Source organism: Solanum verrucosum, unplaced genomic scaffold (genome assembly GCF_900185275.1).
Source record: "Solanum verrucosum unplaced genomic scaffold, falcon-dt-bn FXZP01000280.1, whole genome shotgun sequence".
Classification (NCBI taxonomy): Eukaryota; Viridiplantae; Streptophyta; class Magnoliopsida; order Solanales; family Solanaceae; genus Solanum; species Solanum verrucosum.
Genome location: NW_026019982.1, coordinates 148,994 through 170,131, shown reverse-complemented (window position 1 = coordinate 170,131; position 21,138 = coordinate 148,994). Strand labels below are relative to the sequence as shown.

Below are 21,138 nucleotides of genomic sequence, written 5' to 3'. Positions count from 1 at the left end.
TATGCCAAAATGATATAAGGGGTATTGTTTTGGAATTTTTGAGTTTCACTTCCAAAATAATTATTATAATTATTTTACCATTAAAATGAATTTAAACATTAATCTTTTTTGAAATATTAAAGCTACATAAAATTATATGAAGAAAAATTATGCATTCAAAAGTATTTAAATTAAACTCATAATGAAAAATCTTATTCGACTCTTAAAATAAAATAGCATAAAGTGTGACATTAGAATAATACCAGACTTAGGCCAACAGAACAAAAATTAGACTGCTGATATAGTTTGTTGCATGTTAGAGCTTAGGCTAGTATTTTGAAGATGATTTTTTTTAATTTTACCTTTTTAAAGAAAGAGTCAATCATAAACTGAAATAAAGCATAAGTTCAGCAATTATTATATGACCCCCTAAAGGGTAGATAAATTAGTCAAATATTATTCCTAATCAGTTACTCCCTCCATTCCTTGTTAGTATGTTACGTTTTTTAGAGTCAATTTGACTAACTTTTAAAGCTAAATTAGATTACATTAATTTGATATTTTAAAATTAAAAATTAGATATTTAAAAACTATATGAAAAATATTACAATTTTTTTCATATCAATATCATTAAGAAATACATCTTAAAATATCAGCCAAAATATATATTATTTGACTTTCAAAAAGGAAACCATCACAACTAAAAACCTTAAAAAAAAGTAATTAGCAATTGCTTTTAATCAATAAGGAATTGAAGAGACAGAAGACACCCACACATAACGTTGTCAAGCTCTTGATTATCACGAAAGGTTGTGATTAGGGAGTTAAAAGACCAATTTCTTTTAAATTACATTGTAAGATTTTTTTTTACATATATTTACTTCATTATACTTTGAATTTCGAATAAAATTTTGAATGTGAGGAAATGATAAGTACTACCATTTTATTCTTAGTTTAATAGTTTTATCATGGATTAGAATATTAAAGGTGTCAAATTCAATTGTACAAACAGGTCATTTTTTATGTATTAGAAATGATTTTAAAATGTCCTTCATTTCATGTGATGGTAATTTTGATTGAATCATATAAATTTTAATTGTATAAATCCTTCAAGTGAATTTTATATCGGACATATGAAATAAGTTAAACAATAATCTAAAAAAAATATTGATCGATTAATTAAACACTCAATAATCTAATATAATTGATTGATTATTGTATTCCAAATAAATTTGGGAAGTCAAATAAGTGTTTGATGTGGAATTCAAAATTTAATAAAAAGTGTAGTTACGAATGTTTAGTGAGATAATATAGTTTATTATGATAGTGAATAATTCAGATCGAAAGGAATCCTACTAATAATTTTTATATTTTGTAGTAATCACAAATGAGTATTTTTAGTTCACTGTAGTATTTTTATTTTTTTTGTAGTAATTTTTAATTTTCTAGCAATAATGTAAGATGTTGTTTTCTTTACTTAGACAATAGAAATATAATATAATTAATTAATTAATTAATTAGTGGTTGTGATTTTATATTATATGTCTAAGTAATTAATTAATTAACTATATTATATTCCTATTTGTTGTTGTTGTATGCAACATTAATATGTGTGATAGCGATGGAGAAAGTAAAAAAAAAATTAATGGTAAGGAGTAAGGCGCATTGGAGACTGCGTCTTCCTCCATCAAATTTCTTCTATCTAAACGTTATCCTTTTGGTTTCAACTTATTTTTTCTTGTTCTTTTGAAAATTTTACTCAATTTTTTTATCATTTTGGCTCCCGACTCGAAAAAAAATATCATTTACGGGGCCACTTTTAAATCTGATGTTTTTTCAAAAAAGGAAAAATATATTGATTTATGAAATTTCAGAGGCTTAAAAGTTTAATTTTATTCACGTTCTTTCGAGCTTCTTCCATGTAAAATCATATTAGTAGTTCACCAATTCAGTATATCGTTTAACTTTTTATTAGTTTGTTTGCTAAACTTCAGTTGTTGTTCTAATATTGACAAAAATGTTTTAAAATTGACAAGTCAAATACAATTTGTATCTCAATATATATATTTTTTCCAACAAAAATATATTTTAAAATAAACAGATTTTAAAAATTCTGCACTATTGATACAAAGTCTCCACTGAAATAAAGCTTCCTGTATACTAAAGAACGAGTTGAAGCAAAGTATGTTCGTCATTTTGTAAAGAAGATATGCTTTTTCCATTCATTTTCTTTATTCTCTGTTCCTTCCTTTATTTCCTTTAAAAGTTAGATTTCTTCACTAAACAAATTAATTAGCAAATTATGCAGGAATTTGCAGCAAACAGTGAAAACTCGAAAACAGAGGAGTTTTCAAATAATCCAGAAATTCAAGAAACTGAGATAACACACGAAGAAGTTAAAGAGAGCGACAATTTAGGTACTAAATGTGGAGAAAAAACGGAGATAGCTGCTGAAATTGTAATAGATATTGATAAAAAAACAGAGTGTAGTGATGAAAATCAAGCAATAGAAATCGTATGTCGAATATGTCATTTGAATGATGAATCCATGGAGATTTTGCAGCTTGGTTGTGATTGTAAAGGTGAGCTTGGTGTTTGTCATCGCCCTTGTGCTGAAGCATGGTTCAATCAGAGAGGCAACAAGTAACACCATTCTATATTTCTGAAATTTTTCATGCTTTTGATACGATTTAACTTATATATACTGACAGTTAGTGGTACTTTTGATACGATTTAACTTATATATACTAACAGTTAGTGGTGTAAGGAGTTTCTATGGTACCTAAAATAGTTCATGTTCTTGTGGTTTGTAATCTTGGCCTCCCATATAAAGTGGTCGGTCAAATCCTTGCCGTTATAAAATTGGCACACTGTGTTTTTATTTTACAACTCAACTAACGAAATCATTACATACATGGAAAATAAGAAAATATTTGTGTGTCTGTAACGGCAAGGATATGATTGACCCCAACATCAACCAGAAAAAGCAAAAGTAGATGTCATTTCACAAATCAGAAAGACAAATGCAGGGACGTGAAAATAAGAAGTAAAATTCCAAACTCATAAGCTTTAAATCTACGTGAACATTGAGAATTCATACAACCGACCTTAGAACAGAGTGAATTCAGATTGAATAGTGAGGAATGTAATAGTGTTATCTTGTGATTTTACAGATCATGTGAAATATGTGGGAAGACAGCAAAAAATGTGGAAACAAGAACATTAGCAGAGAGGCAGAACAGAATAATGGTGATAGAATGGAACCAAAGGGCAGTAGAAGCCAGAAGAAGTTCATATATAACCAATTCCTCTGCTGCAACACACGAAGATTGTAGATGGAGATGTCAACAATCCTGCTGTAATTTCCTGCTTGCTTGCTTCGTCATTGCCTTTACTCTCCCATGGTTCTTCCGACTTAATTTGCCATAACAAAATACACTCTCAAATTTCTCTGTTCATGTTGTAATACATAGAACAATACTACTAGGCTAATACTGTTAGTCAATTATACTCATTTCGCCAAACCAAAGGAAATGTTTCACAGGTGTGTTTGGTATGACAAAAGTCATTTCTCATGATGTGATCATTCACATCGATATGTTATGGGCAGAAATCTTCCAGTTATTTTCAACACAGCCAACTTGATGCATTTTCCGCAACAATTCATATATATGAATTGCATAATTTTTCCTATAAAGAATAAGGTGAAGCAGCACAAGTTATAGAGCACCGTCATGGTGTTAGGGAGAATGGACTTTTTATTCATCTAAAAGTAATGACAAGGCTAAACCAGGGAAACAACTAAGCAGTATATAATGGAAGTTGTAGTGCTAACATAGGACGAACTTTTGCATCTAAAAGCGATGACAACAAGGCTACCAGGAAAACGATAAGAACCATATCATAGAAGTTTAATATATAGAAAGAGAGATTATGATTCTTTTTTTCTGAAAAGAAGAAAAGAAAATGTATTACGATTTTGTAATTAAAAGATCTATTTGAGGTCTGAAGTTTGGTTGAGCCAGTCTTGTAAGCAACTTGAGATTTTCGACAATGAGGTTCACCTCTTGGTCTGGCTGGAGATTAGCATCTTTCTTCGTTTGTTTAATCTGCTTCATTGACAGCTCTTCGGTTTCCCTTGGCTTCAGAGGAGTGCTGTTAGAACTGGCAAAAGCATGATAAGCCGTAAATTAGTTTAACTCAGAAAGAATGGAACACATTTTAACAGAGAGTACCTAAAAGAGAGCACAAAGTTCCCAGTTCATGAATTGCCACCTCAACGTGCATGATTGTGCCTGATAGGATGAGGCATCTCTGCTAAGTCATCCTCAGATGAATTTCTCTATGATTAATAACAATAATCCCCACCCCCCATTGGGATATAAAAAATGGCCTTAGAATAACTCATCCTAATGATCATTTCAGCTTGATAACTCCTCATCTCACCACTAAAGAAAGGATAAGAAGATGAGTCGTTCTTATGTCTCCTCATGCCATCTCATCTTGTGAACCAAACACGGACAGTTTATACAAAGAATCTAGTCCAAGTATATTAAAAGAAAATCCACTCAAGGTTAACTAAACCCAAAGACGAGCAGAGGGCAATAGCAGGAATAGAATCACAAACAGTGAACAGTTGAATCTAAGATCCACGATTTAATATTGACAACGAGAGGAAGAGTTTAAGGACTTCAGAAGCCTATTCAGCTTGACACAATGTGAACCATATATTGAAAAAGGCAGCGTAAGAGATGAAGGATCATGGAAGTGAAACAGAACAAAGAAAATATACATGGAAATATTAGCCAATTAACTAATGTTTTGGGCTTTTGGCCTTTGATTTAACAGTTGGCAGTCTACTTCCACTTCAAAATGACTGAAAACCCTAAAATGGGGGCATATAAAGAACCAATGATAGGTGTTTTTTCCGAAACCTTTTTTATACTTAAACTTAGCAGAGAATGGCCAAAAGTGTGAAAGCATACACAGAACATCAAAAGGTAAAAGGTAGATGAAAGAGAGAAGGGATACTGCACTTAGTTGAGCGAGAGACACCTTTTCCGGGTATATCAAGTCTAGAGTGATGCAATTAGCCAAAGAAAATAGAATCGTGTTTTATTGCTTTTATCCCTTAATATTCCAACAAGTAATACTATTGCTTTTAAAAGACATATTGGCGTAAACTTTCCACTCGCCTTCAATTAGGGCAGGAAAACCAAAAAATAAGTTTCAAGTAACCTAGCAGCCTATTGCAGGAGTTACTGACCTGAAAGGACACTAGCAAGCTGCTACTGAATGTGAATAAAGTGGCTCCTACCCACTACTTTTTCTTTTGCCTTGGGCTTTTCTGGTGTTATTGAATCTTTTCAATCTCAAATACTGTCATTCTTGCAGATTTAAGGACAAAGTTACATGTAAGAATCAGCTTAGGGAGTAAGTGGATGTAAAAGCTTTGATGTAATACTACTAAACTGAGTCATTGCCTTGGAAAGGACATGCAAATTGCAATACAAAAGGAGGAAATTACACCTGACACTTATACTTGTACACTTGCATACTCCAAGGTGTATAAGCTTCTCAAATCAAGATAACAAAGTACTATCTTACCGAGAAAATTTACAAAATGTCAGGTGTCAAGGAGAATTACTATATAGTAACAAAATTTGAGAGAAATAAATTTCCTTTCTTTTCCTACCAAGGAAAGCTCAACTAAGTGAACGAGAAAGAAAATAGAAATTTAAACTCACCATACTAAGTTCATGGCATTTGACAGAAGAAGCTTTAGAAGCTATCTTACTTGTCCCAAATCTTTGAAATTGCTCAATCTCCTGTCATAGAGACAGACAAGGAAAAAATTCATAACTGAAACCACTATGAAAATCAATTCGGAAAATGAAGATGTAGGGAACTTACAACTTCAAGCTTCAATAGGCAAACTTCTATTCAAGTAGTAACCCATTGCGCAACCGCATTAAAATCTGCAAGTGATCATAGGCATACCACAACATCAATTATCAATAAATTTGATAGCAGCCAATAATTGTGGTCATTTAAAAGATCCCAAAAAAGGAACTGGCTATTGTCAACACATCTTAAACAACTTCAAAGAGCAGAAAAGATAAATCTGGCTCAAATATGTAAGAACACTTTATTTCTAACTACCCAGGGAAAAAGAGGAGTACAATCCTCACCTTTGATTTATCTTCAGCCAAACACGACAGCTTAGTGATTTCAGATTCAGAGTCCAGAATGACATGCTGCAGAAAAGAGCAGTCCTTAATTGAACTGATTGTACTCTACTATCTAGCTTTGAAATTCAATACTAAACATTACAAAAGAATAAGTGGACAGAGATTATCTGGAAGTATAAATGACTTACAGTTTTGGCCCACCTAATTGTTTCGCATCTGTAATAAAACATGCATTTACTTCCGCATAATAAGTCAAGATCCGAAGGTCTTCCGGAAACCACCTCTCTACCTCCATGAGGTAGGGGTAAGGTCTGCATGCACTCTACCCTGCCCAGACCCCATTAGGTATATGTTGTTGTTGTTGTTGCAATAACTCTTCACAGTTTCAACATCATGTCATCACTATCTTTCGGATGAGGAAAGGTATTCACGACCTCTTCACAGCAGTGTCATGTGTTTGCCTCTTACAAGAGGACTAAGTACTTAACTTAAAATTGGGTAATGTAGGTTGTATTCTCAGTTGCATGATCCCTGAGTTTTTAAAGCTTCCATAAAGACTTATAATGCAAAACCTTAGGCAATTAAACAAGGTTAACACTTGAGTGGCAAAGTTGAACATCATCCCTAATTAATCATGCAGTATCTTAGCCAATCGAATTTTAGACTGGACCTTCCTTGCTTCTTGCGAATATCCAGAACCACGAAGACCATCAATAACACCACGTTTATCTGATTTAAGAATTCTCATGCCACCTCTTATACACGATAGTAATAGCTTAGATGCTGCACGGAATCTCCTGGCATTGCAAAGACTATGCACCATAGTGGAGTAAGTAATAGAATCTTTGGCATCCATTGATTCGAACATCCGTAAAGCATGATCAAGGTGACCAGCTTTACACAACCCATTAATAAAAGAATTCAAAGCAACCAAGTTAGAATCAAAACCCATCATGCTCATATAGTCCAAATGTTGTTGGGCCTCTTTGAAATTACCAGTCCTGCACAAGCCATCAATAAAGATAGTGTGGGTGTACTTGTCAGACTCCAACCCTTTTTTTTCGGCCTCGTGTAACAATTTATAAGCATTATCCAGCTGACCTTCCTTACAATATAGATTAACAATGGTATTAAAAGACACTATATCAAGGTCAAAACCATTTGTAATTATATAGCCCAGGTACTCGTTGGCCTCATTCATCTTCCCAGTTTTAAGTAACATACTTGCAACTGTACAGTAGGCGAAGGCATCATATGTATATCCTTTCCTTCTCATCTCTGCAAAGATCTTAACGCCTTCTTCAAATTGTCTACATCTGAAGCAGCATTTCATTACTGTCGTATAAGTGATGGCATTGGGGATATGACCTGATTCTACCAGCTCGTTGAGAAATTCTCTTGCAGTTTTACCCCGTCCTGACTTGCACAACCCATGAATAAGAATGTTGTAAGTTGCTAATTGGGGAATAAATCCATGACGTTTTATACTCCTAAATAACATTAAGGCATTCTCTGTATATCCATTCATACAAAGACCATTAATTAATATATTGAATGTTGCTGGATGAACAGAAATATCTTTCAAAAGAATATCCTGAAAAACCCTGTATGCTTCATCTGGCTTTCTCAATTTAAAGAAGCAATGCATTAATGTATTGTAACTCCAAATATCAGGAAGAATACTCATCTCAAGCATTTCTTCAAACAGATCGAAACATCGAGATAGCATGCAATATCTGGTAGCTCCAGCTATTAAAGAGTTATATGTAACAGTATCAGGATAAATTCCAGCTTCTTTCATCCTATAAAGGATGGAATAACCTGCATCAATGCCAACAAAGCGGCAATATGCGGTAATCAGTGTATTATAAGTGACCACATCTGGTTGTACTCCAATTCTTATGCCATCAACTATTACAACTTCAGCTTTCTCCAATTGTTTTGCTTTACAAAGAGATGCTACGCAAATATTCATTAACCTTGTTGAAAGTCTACCTTTGATACTCCACATCTAATCCAGGAGTTAAGACCTGTGACCTGAATCATTTTTTGAACAAAATATCAGACAAATCCTTTTCAAATATCAACTCTTTCTTTTGTAAGTACAAAAGAGTAGCATTTTTCAGTTCAAAACTTCAAATCTATAGATGGACATGCACAGTGCAATACAAAATCATTGTATGAAAGGCAGCCCTATCTGTTCTTCTTGGTCAATTCTTATGAGTTATATAAGTTCATAAAATCCATCAAACTGAAAACACGAAATCATCTTTTGGCAATGAACAAAGGTTTTCATTAATGAAAACATCATATAATACAATAGCAGCGAGGAATTCTATGTTGCTCGGACTGTTCAAAAATGCCGACGAGTGCATGTCGGATCCTTCCAAATAATGCACTTTTGGAGGATCCAACAAGGGTGCAACCACATTATTGGAGAGTCGGAGCAACATAAGCAAGGATAATTATAACTCAATCTACCTTTATATTAATCCACTTACAACACCAAACTGGTGCTGCTCCAAGTAAACCACAAGTGTGGTGCTTTCTTTTTCTCAATTGCATTAGTTTCCTTTAACAAAAAAAATCCTCCATTTGTAAGTAAACAGTGTCAAACTATTTAAAAAATCAAAACTTGGAGAAAGCAACAATGTAGTAGAATTATAAAAGCTATGATTTTTCTTGTATTTGGATAAGAATAACAACTTTTGCATTGCTATTATTAGCTATCACAAGTAATGAAATGAGCCTTTCAACCATTGTCCGTTCTGTACAAAGCGAGGAACAAACAAGCAATTACAAACAAGAAGGAATTAACAACCATTGTAGGATATCTAATTAGAAGTAACAATCATGAAACAATACAATTCTTCAATAATTTGAAGGAAAAATGAAATCTAGTAATTTTCAAATGAGGAAAAAAGGGGAAAAGATTAGAGCCAACAATCAAAATGAATATGATGTAAAACAACATTAAACTTCACAAAATTAATCACCTTGGATATACAAAAATGCTTATGCCGGTAGAAACACTACCGGAAAACTTCAATACGACGGAGTACCAGTGGATTTCTGTTTCCGAATTCGGGTAATGATGGTAAGCATTTTTCATTATTGGGCTGGGCCGCATTATTGTCTATTTGGACTCTCCTCTTTACCAATCTAAACCCACATAAGTTTATAGAAAAAAGAAAAGGAATTTTTATAACTTTCACATATAGCAAACACAAAATTCATATTTGTATGCTATAGCAAAGTTTGCATAATTGCAGTCCATAGCAAACATAAATATATATATTTAGCTATACATATACAAAAGAAAGCAATTGTATAATCTGTTTTGGTATATATATACAAAAAGATCAATTGTATAAAGTGAGAGAGACGAGTGAGCGAGCGAGATCTAGGAGAGTGGCGGGCAAGATCTGGGAGAGTGGCGAGCGAGATCTGGGAGAGTGGCGAGCGAGATCTGGGAGAGGGGAAAGAAAATATATGTATATGTACAATTTTCACACATTTTATACATTTGCGTTTTTGTATAAAGTGAGAGAGCGAGATCTGGGAGAGGGGAACGAAAATATATGTATATATACAATTTTCTCTTGCTTTATACAAACACAAACTCATTTTATACAATTTGCGTTTTTTGTATAAAGTGAGAGAGGCGAGTGAGAGAGCGAAATCTGGGAGAGTGACGACCGATATCTGGGAGAGGGGAACGAAAATATATGTATATATACAATTTTCTCTCGCTTTATACAAACACAAACACACTTTATACACTTGCGTTTGTATAAAAAACGAGAGAGGCAAGGGAGAGAACGAGAGTGGCGAGCGAGATTCACCAGGAGAGAGGTGAAATAGCAACAGTTTGCTATGAGATACAATTAAATCAAACTATATTTATATCATTTAATTTGAATTAATAGTTTGTTATTATATACAATTTTCCCTACAAAATAGGACCAAAAGTGCAAATGAACTTTGTTATAAAAGTGAACAAATGGCCCAAACCCGATTCAACTGCAGCCCATAATCAAATCATTGTAAAACTTCGATAGTATTAGGGTTTTTCACCATCTTCTTCGCGCCTCAGGTTCAGTACTCTTCAACTCCCTGCTGCTGCAATTTCGTCCAGCAATGGTATCTCTCTGCAATTTCCCTCGTTCCGTCAGTAGTTTCTTATTCTCTTATGTATATCTCAATGTCGTCTAAATGTTTCTTGTTGTGTTATAATGAGTGCAGGCTTCAGAGAAGAAATTGAGTAACCCTATGAGGGACATTAAGGTTCAGAAGCTTGTCCTCAATATCTCCGTCGGTGAGAGTGGAGATCGACTCACCAGAGCAGCAAAGGTAACACCTTTTTTCACAAAATCTCGTGAATTTGTTTTTTTTTTCCGTTGTTTTGATGTTGAACTAAGATGGAGGGTACTTCTGTTTTTTTTGTTTTATGCTTAAAGGTCTTGGAGCAACTTAGCGGCCAATCACCTGTTTTCTCCAAGGGTAAAATTTTCGAATCTTCAATGCATTTTAACACTTTGTTTTTATGGTTGTTACATATTATTTCATAATGTATTGCATTGTTTTGTATGTAGTGTTTTGATGAATTCAATGGTTGTATATATTGTATTGTTTTCCATCATTATATAATGTCACACATTTCCAAACAACAATTTGAAGAATAAATCTACAAGAAAAGAATAGGTTACACGGGAAGACACTGTCGACTCTTTGAAATAAATATTTGATATGCACACTGATTAATTGTCCAATGCATGAAGTAACGCCTATGTATAAGCTGCGTTTTTGTGGTAATTGGTTAACAATATTGTTGGTCTGGTAGACTGTTAAAATCTGGCTTAATTTTTATCAGTTACATATTAAATTCAGCACTGAACATTAAGTGACAGATTAATATAGAGGGCTCATATAGCTGACTCAAATTAGTTTTGGGATTAAGGTGTCATTTATTGATTTCACTAATCACATTTTAAATGTGAGGTTCTGGGGAATAACTTTCCTTCTCGTCTACTATATAAAGACTTACCTCAAGCAACTAGCTGTGTTGATTGCAGGTTCTTGTAATTGTGTTGGATTTGTTCCTCTTAGGAGTAGTTTTTTGCCAACGTAAACTGCAAGTATTTTTGCAAGATGTTGATCCAGGCTAGCATTACTCATGATCTGAGATTGTTAAAATTTGATTACCATGCTATTCACGAGTTATGGTTAGCTAACTTGCTTCCTGCTTTAGTTCATACATTGATACAGGTTATATGGTTGGTGAATGAACTTCCCAATGATTTTCTTGTGGACATTTATTTAATATACTTTGTAATTATCTCAGTTGTGTCCTGTCCGAAGACATAGTTTGATTTCTCACATGCTTGAGTGGTTCTTATTAACAGCAAGGTATACTGTGCGGTCCTTTGGTATCAGGCGTAATGAAAAGATAGCTTGCTACGTGACTGTCAGAGGGGAGAAAGCCATGCAGCTACTTGAGAGTGGATTGAAGGTTAAGGAATACGAGTTGTTGAGAAGGAACTTCAGTGAAACCGGCTGCTTTGGGTTTGGTATTCAGGAGCACATTGATCTTGGAATTAAGTAAGCAGATTGTCATCTAGTAGTATCTTTTGTGCTTTGCTTTCACGATCTACATAATTAGCTGGCTAGCTTTATTTTACTTGGGTAGTGGTCTGCTACTGGTCTACCTTTTCTAATGCATAACAAGAAAACTATGTTAAAATTTACGTTGGAACTGCGTAAAACTTAGTATAAGTAGTTAAAGAAAGGATTTTACATATAGTTCTCTTAAATATCTGTTCTATTTATTCTTATGGTTGCTGCATCTTACCATGTTAACCTCGGTAGGTTATGAATCTGGTACACATATATAAACTGATCATCTTTTTTGTTCTGAAGTTGTCATTTTGTTGTTTCTTCTCTCTTAACAGGTATGACCCTTCAACTGGTATTTATGGTATGGATTTCTATGTTGTCTTGGAGCGACCTGGATACCGTGTTGCTCGTCGCCGCAGGTGCAAGTCTCGTGTCGGGATCCAGCACAGGGTCACAAAGGAAGATTCAATGAAGTGGTTCCAGGTCAAATATGAAGGTGTTATCCTTAACAAGTCCTCAAACATTCAGTGATAAGCTGAGAACCAGCTTAGCAAGTTTATGCATTGTGTAGACTGATATCTATATATCATTCCTAGAGGAAAGTTTTGGTGCGTTACTCTTAGTTGGTGTATGAGGGAGGATGTGTTAGTTCCCATTTTGGCTATCAATGAACTCTAAATCTTTTTCTTTTTTGTTGAAATCATAGTAGAACCAGTGATCCAGTATGACGAAAGACGTTATGAATACCTAATTGGTTTCCAATTGTGGTAATGAATGGTGTTGTTTAAACATATTTATCAAATTGTATTTGGGGTGTTGGATGTTTCATGTTTGGCATGGAGTGCAATTATGCAACCCAATATATTACGACTCAGCCCAACAAATTTTAGACAGGTCGAGTAAATGATTCATTTATCGATTGTCTGGTTCAAATTCAGCTCAAATTGCTCATTTATGTGAGTTCTAAAAACGTAAATGACAAGTATTTTCCAGCTAGGAAGGATCTAAAGCATAAAATCCAAAAACTTGCGCCAAATAACCTTGGAAATGGATCGTCTTGAATTTTTGACCCTGCTTGTCTCAATGGAAAACCTTCATGGTCAAAAGTAAAAAATTGTTGAATGTGAAGTTTTGTCCAAAGGGAAAACGAGGTCAAAGGTCAATATCACCCCATCTCCAAGACCATTCTCGTAAATTACCTGCCAAAATTGGCTATCTGTGCATTTCTTTTAAAAAACATTACATCGAGGATAGGGGGAAGAGAAATGTGGAAGGGGATTACAAGATAGAAATCAAACCCTTACCGAAAGTTCAGGCAACCAACCAACTAAGCTAATAAGATACCGCACTTGATTTGAGGTTGGGGTACGGGGTGGTGAATGAACTTTGAATTGATAGAAATTTTATACTTGATGAGATGAAGGTTGTTTACATGATAAGAAGAAAGTTGTGCAAACTTGATGGAACACTTCAAGTATAACACCACGATATTCCTCAGCATTCATAGAAACATAATAATTCAAAAGTCTCCTTAAATCTTTAGGATCACAAATCCTATTTGCAATTATCATCTGTTCAATTGACTCCCTAAAATCCTCTCTTGGATCATAAGATGATTTCTCCATAGCTATCATCACTATAAACTTTGTCTTCTCATCTCGCTCCGCCCTCCTCCTCCTTCTCCTCATCTCTTCATTTTTCGCCTCTTCTCTTTCTCTAATCATCCTGTCTAACCTCTCTTGCACCATAGCATGTGTTAAGCTCGAAATAGTCGGATATCTACCAGAACTGGAGCTTTCAGCTTCTTCTGAAGACGACGAAACACTCAGCCTACAGCTACAGCACAAGGCACTGCATCCCTTAAGCTTCTGCTTCTTGGCTGCTGCTGCCTTAGAGTTCTGCATTCTTTGAGCACAGATGTATGATTTGAAGGAGAGATGTTTAAGGGAAAATAATTTATGCAATTAGAAAGTGGGGTTTCACTAATCATGATTATGTCTCAAGATTAATGAACCTGTGAAGATCACTATGGATATAAGAGACATTCTTTTAGCTCATAAAAGCTTGTGATCATGATGTTAATTAGATATTCTTGATTTCCTTTAAAGATTTGTGTTAGGTGTCATGCTTTTTAAGATGTGGTTGAGAAGAGAAGTAATCACGTTTCTCTACAATTATAAACACCATTAAAAGTGGATTGAAGAAACAGAAAAAGTTGCAAAAAAAGGTGAAAACTTTTGATTGTTTTCACATGCTAGGTGCCAGGTCCTATGTACTAGTTGATTTCAAGAATATGGAAAAGCTTTGGTGGTGGTGTGCTAGTGAAATGGCTGCTATATTCAAGTTGATAAAACAAAGGGAAGACATTATGTTGTAGGAACCACTTGGACTCATCATGGAAGATGAAAAAGCTCCTGCACAATTGGAATAAAAAAAAGATTTTTTTTGGGTAAACGAGAAACTCGATGGAGATGGGCCCGCCCTTCTACTCTTGTCCAGTTGAATACCAGGCCACAGGGTTCACACCCCTGACCTGTGCCTAATATACACATCACTTGTGACGCTATTACCACTAGACCAAAGCTCTGGGAGATGGAATATAAGCAAGATTGGTCTTCATTTGGAACAGCTTAGAAGAAAATGGATTTGGTTTAAACCTATAGTTTAATGTGAGTCAGATTTAACTTTTCTTTGCCATAATTGACAGTTACTTTAGATAGCTCATCTTAGTTGGCTACATCAGATTTGATCTGAGACTTGCAGGGAGAATTTAATATAGTTAATACAGAATTAGATCAATAAGCAAATGCAAAACTCACAAAAAAAAACAGAACTTTTCTCTACAACATAAACGCCAATTATGTAAAAATGACACAATAATAAGAGTTGATGGACAAAAACACATTTAAACTATCACCTTTACGCGAGTTTCATACCTCAATTATCCATTGTTCTCTTTACCTACCTAAACTATCACTCTCTTTATATTAAAAACACCTCGATATTGAAATGACCAAATTATTTGTTCCAATTGACAACAAAGTATACGCCAATTCAGCATCAAGGTGCACTTTAATACAAAGAGAGTGAACATATATTATAGATTCTAGAATGTAGAAGAATCTCGCCATACGGCACGAGTAGTTGAGTAGAATACTATCATACCTTTGTTTTGTTGTGTGAAGAAACTATAAAACTTGCAAAGCACACACCTCAACCACCCTGCCAGTGTGAATTGAACGACATATTCATTGCCGAGTTGGGCAGTTGGAAGTGATAGTTGAGGTATGGAACTCGCAAAAATGTGATTGTTTAGGTTTGCTTTTTACCATTAACACAAATAATAAATTTGCAAGTAGGACCTGTGATACAAAATGATTGCAAGGGAGCATGGAAAAACAGTAGGGCCTATGAAATCATGTTGAAAAATATAAACTCAATCAGAAAGTAAGGCTAATCTGTAGTCTAGGGAATATAGTATGCATGATACTAAGCATTAGGCTTCTTTATCCACTTAAAAGCAAGTAGGTGAATGCAAAATCATAAACTACAAAGCATAGCTCAAATAATAGACTTCTTAAAATAGGTATTCCTTTAATGATTAGGCATCTTCCTTCTCTTATGGAGGAAATTCAAGAGTAGCCCACAAGAAAAGCTTGAAACTCAATTCTACTTCACTTTTGTTAACCTTTTCCAATGTGATTTCATTGTTACAAATTTCCAAAGTGTTCCTACTATGGTCCCCAATTAAGAACTCCAAAAGATAATGTTAACTTCTGCAGAGAGGGAAACATTCCAGTCTTGCATATGATCATATAAACTACTCCGCTATCCACATTTTTGGTACCAATTTTGAAATGCACTACGACAAGCTCCAAAAATTTATAACATAAGCTACCTCACTATCATGTTTTTTGTACAATAGAGCTGAACTTCATGAGTTCTTGAACTGCATAATGGTTTATAGAATATACTAAAAGAAAAGAGACAAAAAGAGATCAAGTTAACTATAAATAAGGGAAAACTACAAAATTGTATGTTTGTTTTCACACTACCACTGATTCTAGAGTAAATTGACAAACCAGAATGAAGATCAGCGTACTCCGTCAAGCACTTTGCTGTTTCTGTCAATTTACGAGGGGGAAAAGGACTAATTTACCCATGAACTATCGTAAATGGTATGCAGCTATCATCCATCATACTTTTGGGACATTGGTGCCCTACCGTCCAAAAACTAGAGCATACATACATGTGTTATAATCTTATACACAGATCCAACATTTATTAAATATCAAATCAACGGATAAAATTGTGTCACGTGTCCCTAATTTAGTCTTCCATTAGAGTGAAAAGCATATATGCTCTAATTTTTGGACGGTAGGGGCACCAATGTCCCAAAAGTATGACGGAGGGTATCTGCATACCATTTACGATAGTTCGGGGGTATATTTGTCCTTTTTCCCATTTACGAGAGTAAAACCATACTATGGAAAGTAAGGGGTTTTGTCTCAGGGTGTGGGGGTGGCGGGGAAGCTGTTCTAACAAGTGAGTGCATTTCGTAAGAAAATGCCAGTTTGACTTGCTCAGAATTTATACAATCATGATGCTTGCTCAGCAGTCAGCACGTTAAGTTCTCATCTCCAGACTATACAAAATCATAATGTATACCACATACTAAACAATTCTTAACCAAGTCAACGAAGTTAAGAGGCTAAATTCAATTGACTCACAGCAAAAACACTGGGAATAGGAGCCAACACATTATTAAAAAGAAGAACCATACGAAGTATAAGAAATAAGCCATACTTGCACCAAATAGAAAGAGGCCTCTAGTAAGGTGGAAGAGGAGCAAATGCATGTGTGAATATTTCATGGACAAGGAAGATCTCAAACTCCATGATGAGAAATAATGAGCTTTCACTGTTACAGACTGGGAGGTAACTTGAAGACACCTCCCTTGCTTCATAGTCTAATTACCATGATACTGTAGGTTTACATACATTTAGTCTCTCTATTTGAATAAGGACAGTCATTGGTTTTTGGTAAATGCTGCAAATATAATATTCACATGTTGACAGGTCCCCATGCTACAAAATAGCAGTAGTCTGGCAGAAGCAGAACATGCCATTACTAGCTCAGAACATTGTAATAGATGTTGCCAAGTGGAAAAATGATAATGTGGAGAAAAATGCATTATTATGCAGACTTTTTGAGTTTAAGATAGGGTAAAGATTGAGGACATACAACTACTTACTTTTCTTGCTGGTTAAACATCCTATTGTCACTCTAGTAAGCTCTTCTAGTAAAATGCAAATAGATAGCTACTTTGGAATGGTAAACATCCTATTGTCACTCTAGTAATGAAATCATATGAGCTAACTTTTACAATTTGCAATTAAGTGAAGTTTCAGTAAGTTCATGCATCAAATGGTAAAGCAGAACAACTGCAATAAAGACTTTCCCAGATGAGAGAGATCAGAAGATTCAAAGCTTTAATTCCTGCATAAATTAGGAAAGATTTACGCCTGTATTTCTTCCATCCCATCCACCCTAAGTGTTATTGACCAATCCATGTTAACTTTTAACATTAAGCCCCACGTAACATATTAGAAGCTGTGTCCAGGAAAAGTTGTAGATGCCTGATAAGAGCGGAGAGCCCCACAAGAATATGCAAGATGATTAGCAAGACTTGGCATTTGTAGCATGCAATAGTTGTACCACATGCTGCACTGGTAGTTCGTATCCCTTCACTTTTCATTCTGTTTACATTGTTTGTTCCGTTTATTCTTGTTGCTTTAATTATAAAATAAAACATTTTTTCGTGTTGCTTTCAGCATTTCTCTTGATTCTGCAACAGAATTAAAATTGGAAGCTTTATTTGCTACCAAAGAGAACTTGGTACCATGGAAGATGTAATTAAACAAAGAGAATTAAATCATACACATGATAAAGGGCAAATAACCAAGAGAGAATTTGGAGAAAATCATTTCTTCTACATAATAAAATGTTGCGAGTTGAGATACAAGTTCATCATAGCAGCTAAAATTTTACTCATTTTACATTAGCTCAAACCAATCTCACATCTCTATCTCTAGTGGCAGCCATAACCTTGGTTTCAAACTACAAAAGTTTCTGGCCTAATACAGCTTAAATTTAGTTTTAACAAATGAAGAGAACAACCTCACGTGGTAAGCAACGCTACAACAACAAGAAACAATGAGAAGGAGCACATTAAGGTATTACAAGTTTCTTTCCAGCATAGATGGTGTCCCCTTCAAGCCCGTTAGCCTCCTTAATTTCCTCAATTGATACCTAAGTTAAGCCAAAATACACACTCAGTATGCCACAATGTTATCAACTGGTAAACAAGGAGCTCTTTTTTGTTCTTTTTCATATAAATGAGAAACCAATATTCTAATATAATACAAAATGTGTTACATTTATATGATTGCAGACTTTTAAAATGGTAATTTGACTTATATAGCATTTTACTGGTATTGGAAAAAATATATTAAAGAGTTGAATGAACATTTTATTTTGGAAACATTCATCATTGTTTAAAATTTTAATAGCTCGTAACAAATGGAATGGTGTAAAACATATAGAAATGTTCCCAAAACGAAAAGAATATCATGTAAATTGAGATAGAGGGAAGAACGCGTATGCATACCAAATTTTATTTTGGAAACATTCATCATTGTTTTAAATTTGAATAGCTCGTAACAAATGGAATGGTGTAAAACATATGGAAATGTCCCCAAAACGAAAAGAATGTCATGTAAATTGAGATAGAGGGAAGAACACGTATGCATACCCCATATTTTCTAGAGAATCCCCAAAGTGTATCTCCCCGCTCAATCTCTATCACATTTGGTGACACTTCCTTCGCTCTTCGCTCCGCACAACAACTCGGATTCTGGAAAGCCATAAAATAAATGCAAAGATACAAAAAAAAATAAAAAATGACCACAAAAATAAGGACCGCAAATAACTCCTTCCGTTTTAATTTGTTTGCGTTACTTTCTTTTTTAGTTTGATTCTAAAAGAATGAATCTTTCTTTTTTTGGAAACTATTTAATTTCAACTTTACATATGACATGTTAACTACAACAAGATTAAACATTTAGGTACATTACACATATTGACATATATTTGATTTAAAATCACAAAATTCAAAAATATTTTTTTATTTCATTAAACTTCCTGCTAAGTAAAAATGATACAAACAAATTGAAACGGAGGAAGTACCAATTATGCACACAAGTATACAAGTAAACAACCTTGATGATGGGCTCAGGCTCTGGCTGGCATTGTTGAAGCACTTGAGGCTGAGTTTGAGATGGAGCTGACTCGAAAACTGTTGCCTTTACTTCACTGGTTTTACTGTTGATGTTTTGATTGTTGAATGGATTTAGTGCTTTGAGAATGCTCATCGCGATTCCCGAAACGACCACGAAACCAGCTGCCTTTGATATGGTTTTCTCCTGATCGGAGTTGTCTTCCTCGTTACCGGAGCCATTTTCCGGCGGCCGTCGATTATTCCACATCGCTCGATCGATCTGGTTCGGTTTTTGGAAGGAGAAAAGTGGAAAGGGGTTTTAGGGATTTCAGAATTCAGACTGAGGTTTGAATTCCGAGGGAAATCAGCACGCGTTTGTATCACGCGCGCTCTCATAATTGTCCTCACGAGAAAGTCACCTAACTATATTTGCAACTATAGGTCCTTCTAGTTGCTTCACTGCAATATTGGCCCCCTTCAAGTTTCAAAAATATCTCCCTATACCCTTCAAGTTCTGAGAATTTCTAAACTAGCCCCCTGAAAACTTTAAAACAGTGTTACAGTATCATTAAATCATTTTGGAGATGCATTAATAACATAATAATAAAATAATATTTATCTGCTTGCACTTGTTTATTATATTAAAATTATATTGTTATTTTTACTTGTCACTTTTTGTATATCATTAAAAAAAATAGTTTTTCTTGAATTTTACCTCCAACTTTGATTGTTTATTTTGAAAATTATTTTTCATGATTTAGGACTAAATATCAATTAATATAAATATTATGATAAATATTGGTATAATTATTTATTTTTAAAGGCGTGTAAAGTTCAAAATGACAAGTAAAATAGTACGAAAGGGTACTTTTTAAGTCACAAGTTTCTCAACTATTGGAAAACATATTATATACATGTCGTTAATAGTAATATTTAGTAACGGAGCTAAAATTTTAACTAAAGAATATCAAAATATAAAGAAGTAAAATCATATAGAAACTAAAGAGTGTCAATATGATATGTATAATATATTTTAGTATATGGTTATTAAAATCATATAAATATATAAAAGAAAACATTGGGCCCGTCTGCGTGGCGCCATCACAAACCGTAATTCCTTTTTAATTTATTTATTTTTAAAACTAGTCTTTCCCTTTCATGAAAATTTGTGACTTTAATGAAAAGTTGTGACTTTTATGAAGAGTTGCGATTTTTATGAAAAGTTGTGACATTTATGAAAGATTGTGACCTTTCCGAAGAGTTGTAACTTTTCCAAAGAGTTGTGACATTTCTGATAAGGCACAATAAGCATTTGTTCACACTACCCTTTGTTGTCTATAAATATAGAAATTTCCTCTCATTTTAAAATAACGAAAATTCTGAATTTCTTCTTATTCTGCACAAAGACATAGATAACTACACAATAAATTAGTTGCTCATATTCAAAAAGAAGTATGGACAGATTCTCAAGTTTACTGCAAGTTATAAATATTTTTCTTGAAGTAATAAATGTGTTTCTCGACACTGCAATTGGAATAGAAGCGTAGTTTCAAATTGAACTCCATCACTCTGTTGATTTTTTTTAAAAACACCCAAATAAACGGAATAGTGTAATATTTTTCCCTTTCAAGTATATTTAAAAGTTGGATTATTGTCCAATATGATACATTCTCCCTTTAATTTTCCATTTTGATAATTACTCATGATACATTTAAATGGGAAACTTTAAAATGATATATGTAAATCAAAAGGTAAGGCTGCACTTTCTACACGTTAGAATTTGAATATTTGTTCATTTTTTTCGGCCTTTTAAAATTTATTTATCCCTTTACCAACGATTATTTATTAGAAAATTTAATATTTCACGTTGATGTTCATTTGATTTTCCAAAAATATCAAAATAGTAACACTTCCAGGAAGCAAAAGGATAAACTATGAAATCAAATTAAAGGTGATTGATTAAAGAATAAATAATAAAATGTTATAATTATCATTTTTTTTACATTATTAATATTTGTTATTGCGTAATCTTGTATGTAAGATAACATAATGTTTTAGTTTTATTAACGGATA

The 21,138-nt window shown here is 33.9% G+C and overlaps 5 protein-coding genes and 1 long non-coding RNA gene across 7 annotated transcripts; 2 read left to right on the top strand and 4 right to left on the bottom strand.

Moving 5' to 3' along the window:
* The first annotated feature begins 2,281 nt into the window (after window positions 1-2,281).
* LOC125817408 (uncharacterized) lies at window positions 2,282-3,467 on the top strand. The gene is made up of 2 exons (XM_049496940.1): window positions 2,282-2,622; window positions 3,153-3,467. Exons 1-2 carry the CDS (start codon window positions 2,282-2,284, stop codon window positions 3,406-3,408), a joined length of 597 nt encoding a protein of 198 aa, XP_049352897.1. The 3' UTR covers window positions 3,409-3,467.
* A 2,052-nt stretch (window positions 3,468-5,519) lies between these two features.
* Window positions 5,520-6,561, bottom strand: LOC125817407 (uncharacterized). The gene is made up of 3 exons (XR_007442294.1): window positions 6,359-6,561; window positions 5,893-5,957; window positions 5,520-5,807 (listed from the first exon to the last, which is right to left on the bottom strand). It is a non-coding gene; the product is annotated as an uncharacterized LOC125817407 (long non-coding RNA).
* Window positions 6,562-6,601: 40 nt separating this feature from the next.
* On the bottom strand, window positions 6,602-8,221 carry LOC125817601 (putative pentatricopeptide repeat-containing protein At4g17915). 2 transcript variants are annotated; one of them, XM_049497150.1, is made up of 2 exons: window positions 8,166-8,221; window positions 6,602-7,991 (listed from the first exon to the last, which is right to left on the bottom strand). In XM_049497150.1, the coding sequence occupies exons 1-2, from the start codon at window positions 8,179-8,181 to the stop codon at window positions 6,799-6,801; spliced, it is 1,209 nt and encodes a 402-aa protein (XP_049353107.1). In that variant the 5' UTR covers window positions 8,182-8,221; the 3' UTR covers window positions 6,602-6,798. The 2 variants fall into 2 exon arrangements, with proteins under 2 accessions (XP_049353107.1, XP_049353106.1); XM_049497149.1 differs by having other exon boundaries at window positions 6,602-8,203.
* Window positions 8,222-10,239: 2,018 nt separating this feature from the next.
* On the top strand, window positions 10,240-12,652 carry LOC125817574 (60S ribosomal protein L11-1). Its single transcript, XM_049497118.1, has 5 exons — window positions 10,240-10,313; window positions 10,416-10,523; window positions 10,631-10,673; window positions 11,576-11,771; window positions 12,122-12,652. Exons 1-5 carry the CDS (start codon window positions 10,311-10,313, stop codon window positions 12,315-12,317), a joined length of 546 nt encoding a protein of 181 aa, XP_049353075.1. The 5' UTR covers window positions 10,240-10,310; the 3' UTR covers window positions 12,318-12,652.
* Window positions 12,653-13,189: 537 nt separating this feature from the next.
* LOC125817661 (probable transcription repressor OFP9) lies at window positions 13,190-13,690 on the bottom strand. Its single transcript, XM_049497222.1, has one exon. The coding sequence runs from the start codon at window positions 13,688-13,690 to the stop codon at window positions 13,190-13,192; it is 501 nt and encodes a 166-aa protein (XP_049353179.1).
* A 4,068-nt stretch (window positions 13,691-17,758) lies between these two features.
* On the bottom strand, window positions 17,759-19,419 carry LOC125817412 (uncharacterized). The gene is made up of 3 exons (XM_049496943.1): window positions 19,067-19,419; window positions 18,601-18,702; window positions 17,759-18,098 (listed from the first exon to the last, which is right to left on the bottom strand). Exons 1-3 carry the CDS (start codon window positions 19,331-19,333, stop codon window positions 18,018-18,020), a joined length of 450 nt encoding a protein of 149 aa, XP_049352900.1. The 5' UTR covers window positions 19,334-19,419; the 3' UTR covers window positions 17,759-18,017.
* Window positions 19,420-21,138: the final 1,719 nt, after the last annotated feature.